At 45.4% G+C, this 20,907-nt stretch overlaps 9 protein-coding genes across 9 annotated transcripts; 5 read left to right on the top strand and 4 right to left on the bottom strand.

Moving 5' to 3' along the window:
- Window positions 1-1,236: 1,236 nt before the first annotated feature.
- Window positions 1,237-3,446, top strand: GGI43DRAFT_431904 (HET domain-containing protein; the record flags this gene model as incomplete). Its single annotated transcript, XM_083209488.1, has 2 exons — window positions 1,237-1,854; window positions 1,912-3,446. Exons 1-2 carry the CDS (start codon window positions 1,305-1,307, stop codon window positions 3,444-3,446), a joined length of 2,085 nt encoding a protein of 694 aa, XP_083055354.1. The 5' UTR covers window positions 1,237-1,304.
- Window positions 3,447-4,114: 668 nt separating this feature from the next.
- Window positions 4,115-4,612, bottom strand: GGI43DRAFT_388737 (uncharacterized protein; the record flags this gene model as incomplete). The annotated part of the gene is made up of 1 exon (XM_083204102.1): window positions 4,115-4,612. One exon carries the CDS (start codon window positions 4,610-4,612, stop codon window positions 4,115-4,117), a length of 498 nt encoding a protein of 165 aa, XP_083055355.1.
- Window positions 4,613-5,380: 768 nt separating this feature from the next.
- On the bottom strand, window positions 5,381-6,074 carry GGI43DRAFT_277815 (uncharacterized protein). Its single transcript, XM_083201184.1, has 3 exons — window positions 6,020-6,074; window positions 5,788-5,946; window positions 5,381-5,697 (listed from the first exon to the last, which is right to left on the bottom strand). Exons 2-3 carry the CDS (start codon window positions 5,868-5,870, stop codon window positions 5,511-5,513), a joined length of 270 nt encoding a protein of 89 aa, XP_083055356.1. The 5' UTR covers window positions 5,871-5,946; window positions 6,020-6,074; the 3' UTR covers window positions 5,381-5,510.
- Window positions 6,075-6,206: 132 nt separating this feature from the next.
- GGI43DRAFT_426439 (ABC multidrug transporter) lies at window positions 6,207-11,243 on the bottom strand (the record flags this gene model as incomplete). The annotated part of the gene is made up of 14 exons (XM_083208650.1): window positions 6,207-6,405; window positions 6,474-6,574; window positions 6,677-6,803; window positions 6,916-6,993; window positions 7,070-7,623; window positions 7,659-7,687; window positions 7,739-7,809; window positions 8,084-8,216; window positions 8,280-8,636; window positions 8,695-9,591; window positions 9,651-9,876; window positions 9,960-10,103; window positions 10,285-10,989; window positions 11,052-11,243. 14 exons carry the CDS (start codon window positions 11,241-11,243, stop codon window positions 6,207-6,209), a joined length of 3,813 nt encoding a protein of 1,270 aa, XP_083055357.1.
- Window positions 11,244-11,457: 214 nt separating this feature from the next.
- GGI43DRAFT_277593 (uncharacterized protein) lies at window positions 11,458-12,685 on the top strand. The gene has a single exon (XM_083201183.1). It carries the CDS (start codon window positions 11,657-11,659, stop codon window positions 12,008-12,010), a length of 354 nt encoding a protein of 117 aa, XP_083055358.1. The 5' UTR covers window positions 11,458-11,656; the 3' UTR covers window positions 12,011-12,685.
- Window positions 12,657-14,402, top strand: GGI43DRAFT_418522 (uncharacterized protein). The gene is made up of 3 exons (XM_083207556.1): window positions 12,657-13,713; window positions 13,795-13,907; window positions 13,969-14,402. Exons 1-2 carry the CDS (start codon window positions 13,395-13,397, stop codon window positions 13,860-13,862), a joined length of 387 nt encoding a protein of 128 aa, XP_083055359.1. The 5' UTR covers window positions 12,657-13,394; the 3' UTR covers window positions 13,863-13,907; window positions 13,969-14,402.
- A 117-nt stretch (window positions 14,403-14,519) lies between these two features.
- On the top strand, window positions 14,520-16,234 carry GGI43DRAFT_426440 (Zn(II)2Cys6 transcription factor domain-containing protein; the record flags this gene model as incomplete). The annotated part of the gene is made up of 3 exons (XM_083208651.1): window positions 14,520-15,236; window positions 15,287-15,421; window positions 15,470-16,234. The coding sequence occupies 3 exons, from the start codon at window positions 14,520-14,522 to the stop codon at window positions 16,232-16,234; spliced, it is 1,617 nt and encodes a 538-aa protein (XP_083055360.1).
- Window positions 16,235-16,336: 102 nt separating this feature from the next.
- GGI43DRAFT_388742 (cupin domain-containing protein) lies at window positions 16,337-16,840 on the bottom strand (the record flags this gene model as incomplete). Its single annotated transcript, XM_083204103.1, has 1 exon — window positions 16,337-16,840. The coding sequence occupies one exon, from the start codon at window positions 16,838-16,840 to the stop codon at window positions 16,337-16,339; it is 504 nt and encodes a 167-aa protein (XP_083055361.1).
- An 876-nt stretch (window positions 16,841-17,716) lies between these two features.
- Window positions 17,717-19,271, top strand: GGI43DRAFT_418528 (uncharacterized protein). The gene is made up of 2 exons (XM_083207557.1): window positions 17,717-18,160; window positions 18,280-19,271. Exons 1-2 carry the CDS (start codon window positions 17,939-17,941, stop codon window positions 19,096-19,098), a joined length of 1,041 nt encoding a protein of 346 aa, XP_083055362.1. The 5' UTR covers window positions 17,717-17,938; the 3' UTR covers window positions 19,099-19,271.
- Window positions 19,272-20,907: the final 1,636 nt, after the last annotated feature.

The following is a 20,907-nucleotide window of genomic DNA, read 5'->3' on the forward strand; positions in this document are numbered from 1 at the left end:
TAGCGTATTGCACTTGGTTGCGTGAGAGGTGTAGTCCAAGACCGATCGCATTTTGTGTGTAACCCAGCCGGTACATCAGCTTAATATCGCGACGCTGATCTCGCGTAGTATCAGCTCTCAGTTTCACGAAAAGCCTAGCTATAAAGGCGTCAGGAAACTGGGTTACAGGAAGGTCAGCGTGTAAACATAGAAAGCGCGTATTCTGAGGTACCTCGAGACACCTGTCACAAGCACCGTTATCGGTACGTTTGCACTGTTGACTACTTTGGCCCTCACATAATATATATACATACCTATATAATGGGGGATTGCATTACTCGGGAACAGTAACTGGAGGGTGCATGATACTGTGTCAGAGCCATGGCCTCTGAGCTCAGACCATTCCGCCCGCCTTGATTACAGCTTAGCCACGGTAAACGATTCTTATAAGCTAGGCAGTTAAATTTAGGGAAAAGTTATCCAGCACCTCATTTATGTTATCCAGCACTACAAGTACTTACCTACACTATGGTAAGACCATGGAAGAAGGAAGTACCCGTTACTGAAATGACTGAGTAAGAAAGCGGATGACAAAGCACTTTTATCTATCAGTCAGTACTTGGTTTACATTTTAGTTAGTAGCATAAATAGCGTTTTCTATTGAAGAATATTTACATTTAAAATTTAATATTCCAAGCTTCATAATATATAAAATACAAGATAAAACATTTTTATATTATATGCCTCTTTTTAATGTAAAGAATGTGAAATTACCTATTACATTCAAGTACCTATAGTTATTCCCATTCAGTAGTAAAATTTGGGACATAACAGAAATGTGGTGTGGATAATAACTTTTCGCTAAATTTATCACCAATAACATGTTCACTAATTGGCAAAAGGGTAACCAGCATCCCTCTAAATATGCCTGGATTTGTCGTGGAACCAAGGGCCAAAGCTGCCAAAAATGTTAATAGCTATCTATACATGGTTTGCCACCGCTATTTATCATATTTAATATAACTGGTCACGACAGATCTACGCTCAGAACACAAGCACATCAACTGTTATAAAACTACCTAATTACAGTAATTTCGTCTTTTGTTAAAGAAATATGAAATTAATCGTAGTAGCGAGACGAATAACGAAAGATTACTAATTAATTTGGCAACCCTGCTGCTATGTAATTAGGCTATAATACTAAAGCCGAAATTTCCACCAAAATTTTATACCCAGCAACAAATAACCACCTTGCTGGCTACCTTGAGATCACTGGAGGTTTACATTCTCCTGGCCTATCTATCCCTTAGTGCCGCAGTTTTCTTATGGATTCCAATCATAATTCCGAGCCATATCCTGATGAGCAATACGAATCAGAGAGCTCAGAGAGCTCAGACCTCTCAGAGCCGGCAATTGGGTGGAGTTTCTTTGATCGAGCCGACAATGCATCGGTAAAGAAACTGGATCTTCCCCATGGTTCAATACCTTTGTTAAAATACCGGGCTCCATCAGAGATCTGCAAACTTTGTCGACGCGTGATACAGCTTAACTCGAATGTCCAAGCAACAGGTAGCGGCTTTGACAGCAAATATTACGAAACCTACGCAGCTGTGAAATTATCCGCCGAGAATGGATGTGGGATCTGTTCAATGTTTCTCCGCGAGTTCCGAATTCAGCTGAAAGACAGAGACAAGTCTCATAAAATGATGAAAACTGCATCGCTACATGCCTCTGGGTCTTCCTTTTCGTGGAATGTGGCGATTCCTTGGATTGATGGCGATCCAACTCCAGGAGTCACCCATCTGGAACATTGTGATCCAGAGGATCATTATTGTTTCACGGCTGGTACAGAATCATTTGTGGCAGGCTCACAGAGTATGATACTCTATCTGTTGTGACGGCTATCGCTGAAACTTTCTATTCAATTAATAGGTCTAGATTACGATTCTGCATTGCCAAACACTCGGGATGCTTTAGCAATCTGTAGAATCTGGTTCCAAATTTGCCGGGGTTCGCATATTAAATGTGGCCTTCCACATGCAAATTTAGCTGAGGCTAGCCCTACTGCTGCACGACTTATTGCAGTCTCCAACGGAGACCCTCGGCTTTGTCTCCCTGAGGAGCTGAGCCCTAATAGCCCTTATGCAGCCCTTAGCCACCGCTGGGGCTCCCTTGATTTTATGACCCTCAAAAAAGACAATATCAATAAATTTCGAAAACGAATTCCATCGGAAGCTCTAACAAAAACTTTCCGCGATGCTATTGACATTTGCAGATATCTTGATCTTCCGTACTTATGGATAGACTCTTTATGCATAATCCAGGACAGCCCAGAGGACTGGGCACTACAGTCAGCTTTGATGGCCCAGATATATGGGCAATGTGATTTAAATATTGCAGCTACTTCTGCTGAAGACGGCAGCGTTGGGTGCTTTTTTGACCGGCCAAAAGACTGGGCAGTTCAAATACGGCCGCACCTTGGAAAAGATAACTTGATATATGACTTTCTGCCATCGCCTTTGATAAATCCGCAGATGGACGTATTGAATAACCGCGGTTGGGTTGTACAAGAGCGCTACCTGTCAAGACGGACTCTTCACTTTACCACTAAGCAAGTATTCTGGGAATGCGACGGAGAGTCAGCATGTGAGACCTGCCCTGGTGGGTACCCAAGAAGGGCGACCGACTTTTGCCCCTATGAGCTCAAACGAAGAGGCATAGACCGATCCAATTGGGACAACCTTGTTAGTCAGTACTCAGGAGCCCATCTCACGCAATCCAGTGACAGACTCATTGCTATAGAAGGTCTCGCAAGATCTATACAAGTGACTACGAACGACCAATATGTCGCCGGAATGTGGAAGGAACGGATCGAGAGGCAGCTGGCTTGGTCTCCTTCCGAAGAATTCAGGCCCATTCCCAATACATCAAGCCCTTCTTGGTCATGGGCCTCTGGTACTGGTCGTGTGAGCCTCCCGTTAATTTGGTTTGATGGTAAACCCAACTCACCCACACATATTACACTTCATGATCTACAAGTGGAATACTTCACAAAGAATACCTTTCGGGACATCAAAAGCTCTTTGATTCACCTTCGCTGCAGCCACCTTCTCCAGGCAGTTCTTGAGCCAATTGGAAACTCGCCCGACGTTTATTACAAGGCCAGATTCGGAGAACAAAAATTTGACGAAGTTTACTTGAAGATCGACAATCCTGACACCGCCAACAAAGCTCAGACCATTCCTGTGTATGTTTTAGTTGTAGATGAAAATCATGGAATACTTCTAGAGTCTACAGCTCAGGCAACCGGACAGTATAGGCGGATAGGGTCGTTTTTCACTTTCGAGAGCTCTTTTATAGAATCATTAGCATTTGCAAATTGTATTGAGCAAAGACGTCTTGACGCATTTTCGACTGTCGAGGAAGATGACGAGGGCAATGAAATATATGTCATTGATGTAGTATAAATATATCATAGTTTGAGGTCTTGATTTTAAAAGAAATTCATTTTGGGTTTTTGTTTGCTTTTGAAGTAATAGACTCTTGGCTTTTTGTTTCATTTTTGAGAATATTTTGCTCTTACGGTCATTTTTCATTTTAAAAGCTAATGAAGCCGTGAGCGTTTGGATATTGTGCTGAGCACGTGTAACTGTTATTCTGCTGCCTACGTGTATTACTTAATAATAGTAAGTTGCTCGTATTTGTTTAGTGCTTAGGTATTTCGCATAATAACTTGACAGGAGTTGCAACGTGTGCTTATTACCTTGCAGAACGATTTGTATTCTGTACGCGTAGAGACACTCGGACCGCCATTTTCTAACCATGCCCGACTTTGACTAACGCTTGCACCACTTCTCAAGGCAGGAACGTCTCACGGTAGGAAGTCAATTCCCGTACAATAACGGTAACCCCTTTACAAGCGAATTTTAGTTTCAATTGGGAGAAAGAAAAAAAGACAAAACTTATCGGAATTGACGACGGATTCTCGTGGTCAGTTTTACTTACTAATTAAAATAATTAATTAATCTACTTTGAAGACCATATCCGTACGCAGCAACAAGCATGGATCAGATATATCCCATTCCATCAGATTGAAAAATATCCAGTGTGTATAATTTCATAATAAACCGCTCGTTTACAGAATAGCAGCCAGACCAGCAGCGGCCAGGGCAGCAAAGCCCATTCCAGTCTCGCGAGCACTGCCAGCCGTACTGCTCTTGGTAGACTTGGGGGCACTAGGGGCAGTAGGAACGGTAGAGTTACCGCCCTTTCCGGTCGGAGCAGCGGCGGGAGCGGCAGTGCTGCTGCAGCTGGGGATGATGTTGGTGAGAGAGCCAACGGAGCAGTCGGAGGCGAGGGAAAAGATCTCAGCCGAGTTGCTGGTGTACCAAGAGACGAGCTGATCAGTGTAGGATGAGTAGTCGGCGCTGAGGCTTGAGGGGAGGTCGACCTTGCATGAGTCGGTTGGAGGGTGTGCGATGAGCGCGGAGGCGAGCGCAGGAGCGGCCGTAGGGAGGTTCGCGACCAGGCTCAGAACTTCAGTGGCACACTTGGCGTTGGGAGTGGCTCGGGGAAGCAAGTCGACGGCCGAAGCAGAGGCAACGAGGGCGAGGATGGCGGTGTTGGAATGCATGTTGACGGTAGGAATTAGATTGTGTGTGTTGCGTATAATTACTTCCACCGACGAAGGAGTATATATCAAGTTGGTAAAAATAAGTGAGCGTATGTGTTTGTTCCTTGATAGCACGAGTTGGAGCGAGTGGCTGGTGCTGAATGCGAATATTCTCTTTGGTGAATCTCGGGTTTGGCGGCGTATATATATTCACACATCCCTATGCTATGCAGGTCGCATCTTATGTTCATATGCTTATAAACTAAATCATTAGTCCAACAACACTCTAGCCGAATGAATCTCAACTCCTTGCTCAGCCCAATTGGCTCCATCTGTGCTTCACTTCCCGAATGCAGGCATCGCGCAATGCCTTCGACCCTGTTTAATATCGCGCTTCCCCTGGAGCACAAAAAGAGTTGGCGGGCTAAATTTGAGAGAATTTCAACTAGCAGTACGTCTAGCGCAGCTTTTAGCTTGGGGACACAGCTTATTGTGGATCGAGGGGGTGCTGAAAGAAGCAAAAGAAAAGCAGAGTCTCTCACACGTTTTGGAAGGCTGGAATCGGTCTCGCTAGGTTGGGGTAAAAAGGCACGGACAGGGCTTAGTGGCGTGGAATGGCGAGTTCAGAACTTGGGAGGAAGGCTCGGTGAGCCGTTGTGAAAACCAACGTGGGCATGCCTTGGAAAAGGTAGTTGTGGGAAAATACACTTAGGCACACTTAGGCCCTCAATCGCCAAGCCACAAGAGCGCAACTACGTTGTGTCTATTAGTATTATTATCATTATTCTTAGTTATTAGTAGTATTATTAGTTGCGATGCAATGCAGTTTGCCTGCAAGTATGATCTGGTTTGGTGCAAGGGGGAGGGCATGAGTAAACATGATTAGTAGTAGCAGTTGACGTAGACAAAAGCTGATTTGCTACGCGTCTTTGCATTTTCTGCCTGAGCTGACTAGGACTAAAAAAACACGGGCTGGTGGAGGATTTTGAGGTGGCTCCTGACAAGTGCATGGGTAGGGTAGCAGCATCAAGGCGTGACAAAAAAAAGAGAGATGGACCCGATAGACCCTAGATATTTCTATTTTCGACAGGTTGAGGGTCCGTGATCTAGACTCTATTATTGGATTAGCGCTTACTGAACATGGAAAGTCTTAACTTGGGTTGTTGTTTATGATTCGAGGGGTATTAATGACTGACTTAACAATAAAGAGTAATGTAATCATGGCTCTTAGCAAAGTGTGGAGAAACAGACAGCCGTGCAGTCGTAAAATTCCCAGCATAACGTGGCCGTTAGCTGTCTCTTAAGGTGAGAAGCCTGATATTGATCAGCTCTTCTTGGCCGGAATAGATGCAAGTCTTTATGTACAGTCAGTTCCCTTAGCTCCTAGTCATGTGTACCATCATTGGGAACGGTTGGAGGCATTTTTACCTTAAATAGCGGACAGAAATTTTATGCAGCTAGTAAGTTATTGTCCTACTATCAGAAGTTGTCACCAAAAAAACCAGTGATACTCTAGCACATATTGAATGAAATAGAAACAAATGAAAATATTACAAAGACGAAGGAGGTTGAAAGAGAGTAAAGAGAAGAAAGAGAAGAAAATAAACGAAGGCATCTACTCTGCGTGAAGGAGCTGACTCAACATGCTGCTTTCGTCGGTTAGCAAGGGTGCTGGCGAACCTTGCTCGACGAGACATCCATCGTCGATGACAATAATTTGGTCAAACATAGTAATACCGACTAGTGTATGAGTCGTATTTATAACAGTTTTGTTAGACAAGATGTTAAATATAGCCCTCATAGCGGAGATGTTACTTCATCCATTCTATCAAGTCAGTGCGCCGGGGAGGTCGTATTAATCAGACCAAATTTCGATACATACCCGCTCGTGGGCTCGTCCATCACATACACAGTCGAATCACGTAGCAAAGTTCGAGAGAGGCCTATAATGCGCTGCCATCCCTCTGAGAAATTGCACTTGTTCTATGTTGAATCCAGTCTGGACATGATGTCTGCAGTCATCTGCGGAGTGGCAAGGGAAGACAACAAGTGCTGGATGTCGGAATCGGCAATTCTGGATTCAACATCGAGATTTTTCCTGATAGTTGCGCTGGAGTCCGCCACAAATCTCTGCGAGTGCCCGACTAGACGTGATTGCACCACATCACTTCTAACGGAACAGATGTCGATGCTGTCTACTTCAAGGGTGCCGCTTGTACGCCGAATTAGTCCAAGGAAAGACTGCAGTAAAGATGTTTTACCACTGAAAATATCAATTAGTGTTTATTAATGCCTCTGCACTCGTTATCCTAAGTGAGTCTTACCTGCCAGTTCTACCCAGGATCGCCACTTTAGTTCCAGCGGGAATATTGATACTCAAGTCCTTGATAACGCAGCGTGACCTATAGTTGCTCTTTAGCTTAAACCATGATTTAAACAACGAAAAGACAAAGGGAAAAGAGAAAAGAAAAAACATACTGATGAGCAAGTGATAAATCTTTGAGTTGTATTCTGCGATGCTTGGGCCAAATACAGTCAATAGGAGCTTCGGGAATTTGAACATGTTCTTGCGGCGTACGATGAGTGTAATCGCAGATGCGACCCATGCAAGCCATAGTCGTCTCAAACCTTGTCCACCACATAAGAAGCAGCATGGCATCTTGTCCTAGCCGAATGATATTGACCAGCGCGAGGCACCCCCAAGTAACGCTATTTGACCCACCAAGACCGATCAACAGACTTGCGAGTGCGCTGGCCAAGCATCCATTAAGGAAGCACAGCATCAACGTAATCCATATCTGCACCGACTTAAACAAATATCCCATTATTAAGGCTCGATTGATACAATCTGACATGAGACGAGCCCTATATTGGTTTTGATTGAAAGCGCGAATGGTGACGCGACCTTCTAGGATAGCGCTCACCATTTGGAGCATAGGCGCCTGTGCCTCAACTTGGAGCGAGCGAAGCTGAAATGATGTCTTTAAATAAAAATTTTGAAGAATGAAGATCATAGGAGAAAGATAGGAAGACTAATCATTGTATGAGGTGAGCCGACGCCGATGACGACTATAGGGCCGATGCAGGATGCGATCGCTAGATTTATATCAGAAGCATCTATCAATGGAGCGCGCCATTATTATATACCGGCTATAAGATTCTGAAGCGACTGTGGAAGATGTAGATCGACGGATTCGATATCATTCGTGAACATCCATCTTGTTAGTATGACGCAGAACTGCCAGCTGAGAGCTTATAGAATATACCTATTGAGATTTTCGGATTGGTGCTGTTCAATAGTGTAAAAGGGGCTTCTGTAAGCATAAAAAGTTAGAAAATCGACAGCGGATTATTTAACTAAAGTGTAATACTTGACTAGAACCGAAAGCATGTCTCGGTGGAGGCGGCTGCTACTTTCAGGGACGATGCGCATAAAAATGATCCTAGTATCTTTAGTTAGATGCGTCAATCAGCGGACCAAAGTTGCTGGACGCATACCAAACCGAAATAAAGATCGCTAAAACACTTGCCACCGAAAATGCTATATATATTCCGATGTAGTAACTATTCTCGATATCATGGTTCAGGTTCGAATACCGGCTTGCCCAATGCGTCAACCAGAAATCTAGCCACGTCAGTATTTTGCTCAATGGCAGTTAAGAATCACATAATTCCCCTCAATACTCACACCCAGCTCTGTCAATACCAGCCCAAGCAAATAGAAATACGCCGGCTATGGCCACAATAATCGGAGAGCCCAAAGACTTGAAGTATATGCAGTGGGCTTCCCAAGTCTTTGACCTTTCGCGCAATGAAAAATGATCTACGACAGCTTCTTCTTCTTCAGTCAGGGTAGACTGCCGTCTCTCTACATTGTCGGATGAAGAGACCTCCGTTATTGTGGCTGTTTTAGTCGACTTGGAGCTTTGGTGCCTTGCATCCTGGATCTCATTTTCCACAAATGCGCTTTTTTCCACAACATTGAGGCGGCTGTTTTGTATCGTGTAGAATTCGGTGCGAACAAATGATGAGATGATACCGGGCGCTGACAATAGTCGTCAGAAAAGAGAAACCGAAACGAGCTAATGATGTTGGCAACATACGCTCAGTACAAACGAGAATGGCAGCAGTGTTTGCCTTTTGAATAAATCCATTTGTGCCAAAAACATTCATAACAACCTTGACTCTTGTCTTGGCATCCAGTTTAGTAAATATATCATCAAACAAAAACAGATCTCCAGAATCATAGAGGGTTTGTGCCAATGACACTTGGTGCTGTTGCCCACTACTGAGTGGTGAGCCGGTGATGCTGAGCCTCATGCCGTCTCCGTCATCAAGCACCCTTAAGTCTCGATCCAAACAACAGCAAGCGATAACTTTGTTATAGAGACATTGATCAAAGGGCTTTCCGAAAACGATGTTTTCCTTGATCGACATTTCGGGAAAAAACCAGAGCATTTGATCACATAGCGACAATTTATGTGCGCCGATTGTAAGGCGGCCTTTAACCACAGTATTTTCCCTCAAGATGGCCTTCAAAAAGCTTGACTTTCCAGAGCCTGCGGCCCCAGTCACTATTGCCATACATCCCATCCCCAATGATAAACTAGCATTCTCAATGAATACTGAGCCAGATGCCCACTCAGCAGTCACATCTTCCATTACCAGTAGAGTATCTCCGGTCTTGGCAGTGAGGTTCACCATCTCGATTAAAGTATCATGTGGTGATGCTGATTTTTCAGAAATGAAAGAGAGACTCTGAGGAGACTTGGAAGATGGCAGATCTTCTTCGTTTATTTTGATATAGGATACAAGACGCTTCCAACTGACAAGAGAGCTAACAAATTCTGGTAACATTTGGATGATTGAGAGAAGAGGAGTGAGCATAATCTGCATGGTAGACAAGGAAGTGAAGAGGACACCATTGTCTAAGCTATGTCGCGGCAACAGGGAAAAGCCACTAAAGGCGGCCAACGTAGCAAGGCTCGAGAGAAATACGGCTGGATGAAACAGTCAATGGCAAAGCATATAGTGTATGAAATGAGACATATAAATATACCTGCAACAATAACCATAGTAAGGATGCGGCGAAACGTAGCTGCCGCCTCAATCTCTTGCCTCCTGTTATCAGTCGCCTGACTTTCTATAGTATGCTGCATATTACTGAAGCGAAGGCTTCTAACTTCTGAGATAAGATGCTTTACACTTGCAATGCGATGTTCAGTAGCTTGTAACAGACGGTGCTCGCTCCGCGAGAGCGGCCCTGTTAGTAGAGTAGGAAGTAACTGCAGGCAATTGTAGCTATTAATGGGCCTAAAAATGCAAGATTGATGAGTCAAAAGAGCATATACGAGCCAATTCCAATCACAAAAATGTTGGGAATGATCATGCCCAACAATTGCACTGCGCCAGCAATCGCCACCGAGACTTGTGAAACGTGAACAACGACTCTGTCGCTGACCACGTTCCAGCCGCCAGTGGGAGGTAAGCCACCAAGACTTCGAAGTGCATTCTGTGTATGAGAAATGATCTCGTCTTGAAAGAGAGTTGATTAAACGCATGACTTCCATGGGCCTCCAGAATGCTGATGGCAAGCTGACCAGAAGACGGGGTTAGAATGAAATGGGCAGACTTGGGCACAGAGTTCTAGTTTTCAACGTACTCAAATACCATGGCAATAACGAGCTAGAGACCAACTGATTTTTTTGTTCACTTTGTAAATAGGATACAATCCCTTGAACGATGAACGGCTGTGCTAAAGTAGCTCTAGCGCTGAGAATTTGGATAATAACCGCGCCGAGAAAAGGAAGGGCGATTCCGGATATGAACTTCCTCTCATCCTCTATGGTAGACATACAATCGCTGCCGAGCTTAAAAGTCGCCGTGGAGCGAGCGATAACGGACTCTAAATCGCTGGTGGTAATGGTGTTTTTGTGTCCGTACCGGAGCAACGGCCAGAGCCAGCCGAAGAAGAGCATGCTAAAGATGCCACTTCCTGGCTCATCCACATGCACTAGGCCGGCTTGCTTTCTAGAGGCGCGCGCCTTGAAATTCGAGAATACTTCAAAAAGGATCAAGGCAGCACCACTCACGGCAACCACAGCTGCCTGTAGCGCAGGAAGAGCGATCCCGATAGGTTCGCCCGGCTGCCGGGCCATGACCCAAAGCGTGTGAAGGCGAAAGCCATCAGGAACGCATGTTGCCAGCAAATATATGTCCGTTCGAAGTTCAGAACTTGTCAATGGGGGAATAGAGCTGAGAAAGACGAGAAAGGAAGCAATCAGCCGAAGTACATAAGCTGCAGCGCCGGTGGCCGAGTGTAGGGCAGAGGCATCCGAATGCCGATAATATGAAGCTAGAGAAATCGCATGCAGGACGGTAAGTATCGCCAGAACGGTCTAGAAAAATTACTGATCAGTCTCTAGGAGGTCAGAAATCACTGAAACAACGATTACCATACCATGTATTGAATTGCTGCTCTCAGAAGTGGACGTTGGCCACGACCGTGCCGCCATGGCATGCGGCAAACGCCATCAAGGATCACTGCAAGCAGCGCACAGCTTGTGGGCACAGTTGCAAATATGACATTCTCAAATTCCAGAGAAAAGTCGAATTGCCCATTTGGCGACAGCCTGAAAATCTTATTCGCCATTTTTTTCAGCAGTGACGCTCTCGCTCTCTCTACGTCAGTAATAACCCACGTTCCATCATGGGCACCTACTGAGTACATGTAGGTAAATTCCGACTTTAAGTGAGAAATCTAGTGTATGTAGAAAATGTTTGCAAAGACCCGTTTGACTGCAGGCCGCCATACAGTCCAGGAGAGATCTGTTGTCACTCGTTCGTGCCCTCGCCTGATCTGCTCGATCTGCTTAGCTCCAGAACTTGGCCCCTGCCTGTTGGTCGCTTGAGAGTGATTTCGAAGCATCAACACCCCGCCACCCCGCACCCTGCTCTGCCACTTTCCAGCTTTAAATATTTCTCGCAGTGTGTGTCAAACTGGTACCCGTCCTTTTCAATCAAATCACACAAGGCTCTTGACAGAGCTCTCGCGGCTTTGGAATCATGTTGGTCGCTGCTTCTGTAAGCGCCACCGAAGACGCTCCACCGGGCTTTAAACGACTTCCCGACGGCACCTACCAAGCCGTATACAACGTCGATGTCATCTTCACAAATATCAATTACGGCTCAGATTTTCGTTTCATACGATCGGGAACTGACAAATCCGTTCAGGATGCAATTTTGCAGGTTGCGAAGCACATTTCACGCGGATTGTACAAAGTTGTGAGCTTGAACGCGAGCGAACATATGCTTGCTGTTATTATTTCGACAGAGTTATCGAGAGATGAGCTCATGTCCAAAAATGGGTTTCCCTGGGATGGAGAGGATGATCCGCAGCCGGATGTTGTTTTGAAATGAGTTGGACCTGCACCAGTATATATTCGTTAGACAGATCGAAAAGGGGGCTTTATGCGGAGCTATATCTCTTCCTTCTCAGTTCTCTATTTTATTTTTATTTTTAGTTATAAAATTGTTGTTTTTGAACCTACGAAATCGGTGAAAGTTTCTATAAAACCTTTGGTCTTGTTTCGAGCATACAGATGCAATATTGCCAGTAGGAGATGGATAAATCAAACTTTTAGGCTAGGTTGCGCAAACGTTTACAAACTCAGCCGTCGTCTAGTGAATATATATGTATTTTATTTTTACTGCATTTTATTTTGACTCTACTCTACTTAATAATTAGTTCAAATGTGTAAAATACCGTTTAATATAGGTTATATGCAACCGCGCCAAGCAAGAGATATTTTCGCTTTGAGCCTAGAGACTATCTGCGGTTAGAGCCGTAGAAGCACTTTTGTTAGTCTCTTTCTTTTCTACAGCGTAAAGTAGCGCTTGCCACGAAGGGTGTGTGGTAGGATAAAGACGTCGGATAGCGCTATCTTGCTTTGCATGTGTCACGGCGGCAGGTTAGTGCATTAGTCTTATGGTCACCCTAAAGACTAAAGACCCTTGAAGAATAGATGTTGTATACTGGTCGAGTTCTGAACAAAATAATTTTCCGCTAGAATAGTATAGATTTGAGGATCAAGACATAAGTATGAGGATGTTATACTGCTGATATATCGATAAAAAGTGTAGAATTCATAAAACTACTATGCGGCCATGGACGCCCGCCACCTAGTGTAAGCGGGGTCGTCGAGCTGCGATCGAAATGCCGCAGTAAAATGTTATTTGCCTTACCCAAGTGCCAGATACTTCATATGCTCCGCCCTTTAAACCCTGGCAAAATCCATAAAAGCTGCTGTTTGGCAGTGTTTGCACAATGGGTATTTTGGAATATGCTTATACAGGCTTTTTCCTTCACGCTTGCATGTGTCGCAGTTGAGGAAGTGCTATATGCCAGCTGCATAGCTATAGCAAGTTCGGTCATTCAGTGGTCCTGTTAGCAAGTTATGTACCATCCACTGTCGGAGACCATGGAGCAGCAGGAGGAATCAGGAGGAGAAACAGCCCAATCTGTATAAGCTGCTAAAGAGACAATTAGTTCCCCGCCCGTGAGCGTTTCATTTTTCTTATGATTTTATGTATGTTATGCCGATTAGCTTATAAATTCATAAATAATAATATGTAACTCAGGACAGTGCCTCTTTGGGAGTGCAAAAGTTCCCTGCAGCTAACTCTTGTTGGTTGTGGCTATTGCACGGGCGCAATTTCTGACTTCGTTTCTATCCAGACAGATGTTCGCGTGTGGTTGACTTTCCAAGATCCAGTGCCTTCTCATCGATACGATTTGTCTGACATGGAAAATCCCGACAGTGATCGATCTCAGGAAGATGTCGAGGCTGTCGAGGCCACTCCATTGCTAGGCGACCGCTCCAGTCGCGGGTTTCAGTCACTGCTTACATATCATATCCCCGTCACGTCCCTTCTTCTTTATATCTGTCTTTTTCTAGTAATGGAATTGGGCAACTCTGTGCCCGCCAATTCTTTGGTTCAAGCTGTTGAAAAGGCTCTTTGCCGCGAGATGCGTGGAGCACTAGACTGTGGCGCGGATGACGATGTGCAAAGCTCCCTAGCCATCCTGATGGGATGGTATCATACTGTCATGATACTGCCAGGTTTGTCAATTATCGGCCCTCCCCCACAATTTTATCTTTTAAGCTCTATCTGCATTAACAGTTTATTGACAACCACCGAAGGACTTCTCACCGTGCTGCATATGGAATACTTGCCGACCGTTACGGACAGAAACCGTTTCTCCTGTTGAGTACTTTCGGCATAGCCATGACTGGTGCGTGTGTAAGAATCATCTGTAAGACCAACCGCTTCCCCAAGCTACAATTTACCAGCCATTCTCTGACAAGCGTACAAAGGTTTTTGGCCAGAAAAGTTCTCCATTCACGCACTATGGGCCACATAGCACACAGAAGCGCTAATCCCGGCATGTGACGATCTGGTTCCCCAGAGCCTAGTATAGGGTAGCATCTCCAAGGGACAAGCCTAATCTGGGTTTATGTTAATAGCGGATGGTTGAGTTAACCTTATGGGCAATATCGCAATGTGAGTCACCAGTGTATAAGAGTAAAGGGGTCTTTCGATCTTGATTCTGTGTTAACAACTGGATATTTATCTGTCTACTACACGCCTAAGCGCAGCCTTATATAGTATCAAGCTGTGGTCGGCTTCTGTCGACATTTGCCTGATTGGCTGGTCGGCCCGTACCTTTTCCGAGGTACGTACCATTCTTTACGACCATAAGAGGTTGGGGTTGTAACAGTAAAGAGCAGTAAATGTAATTACTGTAATTATAATCCATATACTCCTTGTGATATCTACAATGTAGCTACAGTTCAATCTTGTCTCCTACTTCCACATCAACAGCCGTGCTACAGCTTTTTGCTAATCTCCCGACTATTGAATTTATATGGGGCGCCTTAGTCGTGGATGTCTGCGCTGCCGGCAGCGTCGTGTCCGCTGCGATGAGGGACGGCCGTCTTGCCAGCGCTGCATCCATCGCGACGAGGTTTGCGAGGGTTACCGCGATGAATCTTCACTCATATTTCGCTATGAGACAGAAAAAGTAATTGAATACTCGCGCGCAAAACAAATGGTGTTTCCATCAAGTTACAAGGATTCCTCGCATTCTTCCCTGCAGAAGCAAAGCAAATTTATTTATGCGGGCTCAGCTTCTCGACGGCGGTCTTCTATCTCAGGCCCGAGCGCGGATCTCTCGTCACTCGGTCCAGAGAAAGCTTCGGGCATCACGTTGCGCAACCCCCAACCTTGGCTGAAAGGGCTGCCGGCGCGATTACAGCCACCATTGGAAGAACAGGCTGTAGATCAATTCATAGATAAATATGTCATTTATCCCTGCAATCAGACGTCTTGTCCCGGCTTCCTCGAGCATTTGCCTTGCATGTTCAACGAGGTCAACGTCGAAGGCCGGTACGCGCTACGCTGGGCTGTGCAAGCGGCAGCATATGCAGACATCTCAAAAAACCAAGATAGCAACGCGGTTGCAAGCAAGGCCCTACAGTGCTATGGCATGGCACTCAGCGCTTTGGGCGAGTCGCTCTCTACACCGAGCAAAGAGCCAGACGATTATGATCTAATGACAGTGGTTGTGCTGGATATTTTCGAGGTAGATATATAATTCGATATACGCATACAGTTCTTTACTGATATTTTCAGACATTATATACACCCAACAAAGTTAGCAAAGGATCACACGTCCAAGGAATGGCGCAATTGCTTCGTTTGCGTGGCAGTGATCTGGTCTACAACTCGCGCGGCTGGAGTCTCTTTCGACTTGCACACCATCGAATTGTAAGGACTCAAGTTTCCCATTGGCCTTTCCTCACTAACACCGCGAAGCAAAAGCATCGATTAGCGTATGGCATGTGGCAGATCCCTGAGACATCATACTTGCTCAAGGACTTGAATGACAGCGAGCCCTCCGTACGCCTCGAGAAGAATGCCGACGACATTAGCGAGATATGCAAGCGGGCGCGGGTCTTGTTAGACCTTATTACTGCAGGTAGGCTACTGGCATCGACAATTGTCGACATGATCAAGGAGTTGCATTCGTCGGACCAAGAAGCAGTGAGTTGGCGGCAGACATCACAGTGGTATTTTACCAGCTTAACTGTCTCGGAACGACCGGATCTTTCTTCAGCGGCGCGTGGCATTACGGAGACTATCCAGCTGCATTCGGATGTATGGATGGCCTACGAATGGAACTATCACAGGGCAGCGCGTATCATCTTTCTACAACAACTACTGCAATGTTCGAAAGCTGCTCTGGAAACCCCGGATCTAGAAGAGGTCGATGGGCAGACGCTAAACAATACGATTGCAGAGTGCATTTCGACGATTCAATGGCTAGCTGACGAGTTCCTCGCTACCGTTCCTCAGTCTTTCGGGGATATTAATCACATGGGTCGGCTCCACGACTGCAAGGACGGCCCACCTCGCTGTCGCGCCGTCGGCGGGTACCTGCTTCTTTGGCCAACCCGCATCGTCAAGGCTGAAACTTCTGCGACAAGCGTGGATCAAAAAGAACGCGCGTGGAGGGTGTTTGAAAAGATCCGCGAATGTACTGGAATGAAAGATCTTCTGGGTGACAAGAGTATCATTTGATGTACCGAGCCCACTCTACCTAAACACAAAAGCGCGCATACCTAACTACAAAGATAGGCCAACATTAATGTGTGACCCGATATGCAACGATCCTCTGACATCTCATTTCTTGGTGGCAATTTCATTCAGTTCTGTCCCATCCGCCAACTTGATCTTCTCTGCACTTAGCGTCACAAAGCAAATCCGGCATATCTCATCCGTCCTGTTAATCCACTGGTGATTTACACCTCCTTGGATGAGGAACTCTCCCGCTTTGACGGTTTTCTCCTCCCCGCTATCGAGCTTCATGACTATCTCGCCGCTAATCACGACCCCATAATCTAGGCTCAGCGTCCGGTGCATCGGCACGCTGAAGTGAGGCGCGATGTTGCTGATACAGAATATGGCGCCATTAGGCGGACAGCGAGGTATCGTGTTTGGGTAGTTTTGTGCAGGCTCGATGTTGTTGACCGGTATCGAGTTGCGCACGTCAAATACTGCAAAGGATGAACCCGCCGGCCCCATGGGGCGAAATAGGGGAACTTCACTGTCGGAGCCAAAAATGGCGGTTCCTGCTGCGTCATGCGTCGTGATAACTATACGGGGATTGGAGTTGAAGGATGACATGGCGAAGGTGATGGAAGAAGTCCCGAATACTAGTATAGAAAACTCGTGGAAGCAGCTAAAGTGCTTGAAGGGGTTGGAGGTAGGCGTATGCTGAGGGGTCCTTGTCTAACTCTGGCTGCGTTGGCTGATTGCTAGGTAGCCTTGGGCTTTGAGATAGGTGGCGAGCTTGGATATTTTGGCAGTTAATTCTCTCAGCGTTTCTGAACTAAAAGTAAAATATTTAGAAGTTAATAATATCGCACAACTGAAGGTTGGTTTGCTGGGTCAGCAATGGGAAATGGTGCTGAGCCAAATTCACCTTCTTTACCGGAAATCCAGTTCACTTATATAGACAAAATGTGCCTCCACCATGCCAAATCCAAAGCTTTTCCAGCCTACCGAAAGTAACCTTAAACGCAAAGCTCGCGATCATATTCGCAGCGATTTCTGAATATGGAAACTTGGACGAGAGCTCAGGGCCCGAGCTCGCGCCGCTAACCGCAGATGGAAAGTTGAACGAACAACGGCTCAAAGATGTATCACGAGCACTGCTGTCCCGTGTCGGATGACGTCTACAGATTAGCTGGCGAATAATCAGGCACGACGGATCTCGCGTTCGGAATTCGGGTTTAGAGTCGTTAATAGTAGAAAGAGTTGGCGTTAGTCATGACAGTCTTAAGAGGAATAAAAAGATAGCTAAGAAAGGTTTAGTAGCAGGTAGTTGCAGTGTAGCGTGATAGAAGAAGAGTTCAATTATAAATTAAGACCGTAAAAAAAAAGGCCGGCGCACTGTTGTCAGACCATATCTAAGCATTACACCTCAGGGTCTTGATTTGCTAGGCAAGGTTAAATTATCATATAACAGCTGTTTCCCCCCATTTCTACCTCTGGAGGCATATTGGCCCCACTTCTATCTCCGATATAGTCACGAATACGGCACTAAATTGAGCAATGCCATTCGCACGCAACTTAATTGAGCTAGTAGAAGGCTGATCTGGCTGATATATTAAGATAAACAATGCCGCTGGCGGTGTCTGGCTAATAATAATAAAAATATTGAGAGTACTGCGGAATTCAAGCTCTGACATTACTGAATTTAATTCTCCTCACCGGGCTAAGATGGTTACTGAAGAACAGCAAAGAATCCGCGAGGCAATTCAGCGACGCAGAGTTTTGTATTTACTGTCCTACACCTCGTGCTGCTTTAACCTGGTCGTTCTGATCTGTATTATATTGCTGGCAACAGCAGGCACGGCGTACACAGCCTGGGGCTGTCAAGGGCCTGCTCTGTGGGAATTTGGAAGTGAAGCCTTAATATACCGAGAATTTGCACTAGTTCAAGTACGTTCGCGACTATCATGGGGGTACAACAGAAATAAACAGCCACGCTGTCACTCAGGATTTGCGCTTCTACAATGTCCCAATATACACGGTGACTGACGTATTGCCTCTTATCACAGTTTTCTACAAATATCTCGTCAAGTTCGCCGACATTATATTGGTTCCTTGATGCGTTTGGCTGGCAATTAATGACAGATGGCCAAGCACATAGCGCCGCGTGGACCTATCGTGGAGTTGGAAAAACCCTCCGCTTCCCAAGTGTTATGAATAGCTTCTTCCGTGGGTTTAACTCTACGGTCAACACAGACTTTTGGGAATCTTGTACATTCTCCGCCCACGCAGAACCCACCTGCGTGCTCAAATACGACAACAAAAGCATTGCAGGTTTTGACGCGGCACCGAGATATGATGCACCTACTGCCCCGGCTTTCACCTTCTATGTATTGACCGCTGCATTAACATCATTTATACTAACGGTCAACTTGATTTTTCCTTACACCCCTGCCTATACAAACAGACGCCGACACACTTTATGGCTGTTGACATCAGAACCCAGTTTGCTAGCAATATACACCATTATACCCGGCATACATCTAGTGGCTGCCGCATGTGTAACGGCAGTGGCAACACAGGTGCTAAATTATCTCCACAACATACCTGAGCTTGCAGATCTAGTATGGAATTTGTCGATAGGGAGTGGTTTCATGAGACTTGTATGGCTAGGGTTTACCGCCACAGTACTGGGGAGCCTGACGAGTTGTTCGCGCTTGTGGCTAAACCGACGGTGGAGGGCAACGACCGAGTGGGAGATTGTGCTAGCATTAGCAGGCATTAGATACGATGGCAATCGACAGCCAAGGACAACTCAAGCGGCAGTAGAGAGGAGGCCATCGGAACACACATCTATTCGAACGCAATTGCCAAAGTATGAACGATAAATTTAAGCACTACAATCCCAAGTGAGGCACCAAGCTATGAGGAAGCTACCAGCATGAGATGTTAGCATAGCGTCGGGCCAATAAATAGGTATTCATTAGTAGGCAACACAAAAGTATATTATATAATATTCCACTTGTACTCCATAGCCAATAAACATTCTACTGCATAATAACATGACGAGTGTCTTACATACTATTAAGCTGATTTCAAGAATCAGTATGGATTCGGCCTAACCCTACAGACAATTAGCAAATTGCTTCCTACTATTCCTTTTTCAAGAGTTACAATGATGGCTAAGATCTTCCTAAAGAGACACACCATGTTTTAATAGAACAACCCCGTATTCCCTAGCAATGCTGGGGGGTCTCAAAAATAACCCATGTAGAACTACTACAGGGGATGGATGGGCTGTTTTTGAGACCCCCCCTTGTACCCTATATAGAACATCACCATCTTGTTCCTATGAGAGGTTTGACATTAGCACGTGGTATATCTTAGCAAACTTACTTGCATTGATGCGAGCGCTAATAATAAGTACTGGCATGGGGTTTTGTTGTCCAGAGCCTTGTTGATTAGATGAGCCGGTGAGATTCATAGCTTAGCAATCTATGCCGAGTCGAATTCGGTGTAAGATTGACCTCCAGATCAACTATATAAGGAGCCACCCTCTCCTTCTATGAATCCAAATTTTCTTCATCATCCGCACAATTCTATTTTCTCCAATCTCCAAGTTTGAACTCGCAAAGATGAAGGTCTCTCTCGCTACCATTCTCCTGGCTGCTGGCGCCTATCCAGCGGCGCAGGCTATCAGTGTTGAGTTCTGCGACCAGACAGGCTATAAAGGCAATTGCAAAACCGTAGGCGATGCTGAACTTGCCAACAGGGCGTGTTGTACGTGTCCAGCACAACTTTCGTGTGATGAAGAACTGACCAGGACCCGGAAGACACTGTGCCCCCGAATATGAACGAGAAGGTACGCTCAGCGATCATCGAGGGAGGGACTTGCATTTTCTGGAGGTAAGGGAGACGCGAGCAGTCGAACTGAGATGAAAACTATCTCTCCCTACTGCTGTTGCCCACAAGAGAAAGAGTCTGCGCTAAGGAAGCCGATATGTGGAATAGGAACAACGGCTGTCAAGGCGATCATTCTGACCGACAGTCCGGTGGCGTCGACTTCAACTACGTCTGTCGTGCCAATCAATTACGGGAGGGATTCAAGATGTCATTAGTTCGTTCAGATGCTGCGGCTATACCGAGACGGGCCAGTACTGCTCTGGAGATTGTACTTTCGGCTAACCATTATTTTATGCTGACAGTCCCTTACATATAACCTTTATCAAATTATTCCGCATGCAGTTATATTACAACTTAATTAAAAAAAAAGGTATAAAGTGACTACAAAAGACAAAAATTAATATTAAAAATTACCTTATATAATATTATTATAAATAAAAGAGAGGGACTGGTTTATTTTCTTTATTTTCTCTTCCTCCTTTTTATCTGTTCACTTACATTACCTCTTTTTATTCTTTTCTTTTTTTATTATGTCTTTTTCCCTCTTCCTCTTCCTCCTATATACTATTAAGGTTTTAATGAGGCGGTATTAAAAGGCGGGTTACCTGTGGATGTAAAGGGGAGACTTCAGAGTGCTTATAGTACCCCAGCGAATCATGCAAACTGCCAGCTAAGCTAAGTTAAAGACTTGACCACCTTGAGCATTAAGCCATCAATAGTGCCAAAGCAAAAGGCGCCGATAGAGTAGCTTAAAGAGGCTATAGAATATCAGGCATCGGTAGGGTGAAAGGTCT

This window comes from Trichoderma evansii (genome assembly GCF_050947405.1).
Source record: "Trichoderma evansii strain SZMC 28006 chromosome Unknown GGI43scaffold_37, whole genome shotgun sequence".
Lineage (NCBI taxonomy): Eukaryota > Fungi > Ascomycota > Sordariomycetes > Hypocreales > Hypocreaceae > Trichoderma > Trichoderma evansii.

What these genes read in the sequence shown, in the direction of transcription:
- GGI43DRAFT_277815 (XM_083201184.1), bottom strand. Translation starts at nt 5,870, where the DNA reads ATGCTGGGAATTTTACGACTGCACGGCTGTCTGTTTCTCCACACTTTG. An exon ending in ACATTACTCTTTATTGTTAA is followed by an intron (nt 5,698 to 5,787) that starts GTCAGTCATTAA and finishes AATAGAGTCTAG; the next exon opens with ATCACGGACCCTCAACCTGT.
- GGI43DRAFT_277593 (XM_083201183.1), top strand. Translation starts at nt 11,657, where the DNA reads ATGTTGGTCGCTGCTTCTGTAAGCGCCACCGAAGACGCTCCACCGGGC.
- GGI43DRAFT_418522 (XM_083207556.1), top strand. Translation starts at nt 13,395, where the DNA reads ATGGAAAATCCCGACAGTGATCGATCTCAGGAAGATGTCGAGGCTGTC. An exon ending in TACTGTCATGATACTGCCAG is followed by an intron (nt 13,714 to 13,794) that starts GTTTGTCAATTA and finishes CAACCACCGAAG; the next exon opens with GACTTCTCACCGTGCTGCAT.
- GGI43DRAFT_418528 (XM_083207557.1), top strand. Translation starts at nt 17,939, where the DNA reads ATGGTTACTGAAGAACAGCAAAGAATCCGCGAGGCAATTCAGCGACGC. An exon ending in GAGAATTTGCACTAGTTCAA is followed by an intron (nt 18,161 to 18,279) that starts GTACGTTCGCGA and finishes CTCTTATCACAG; the next exon opens with TTTTCTACAAATATCTCGTC.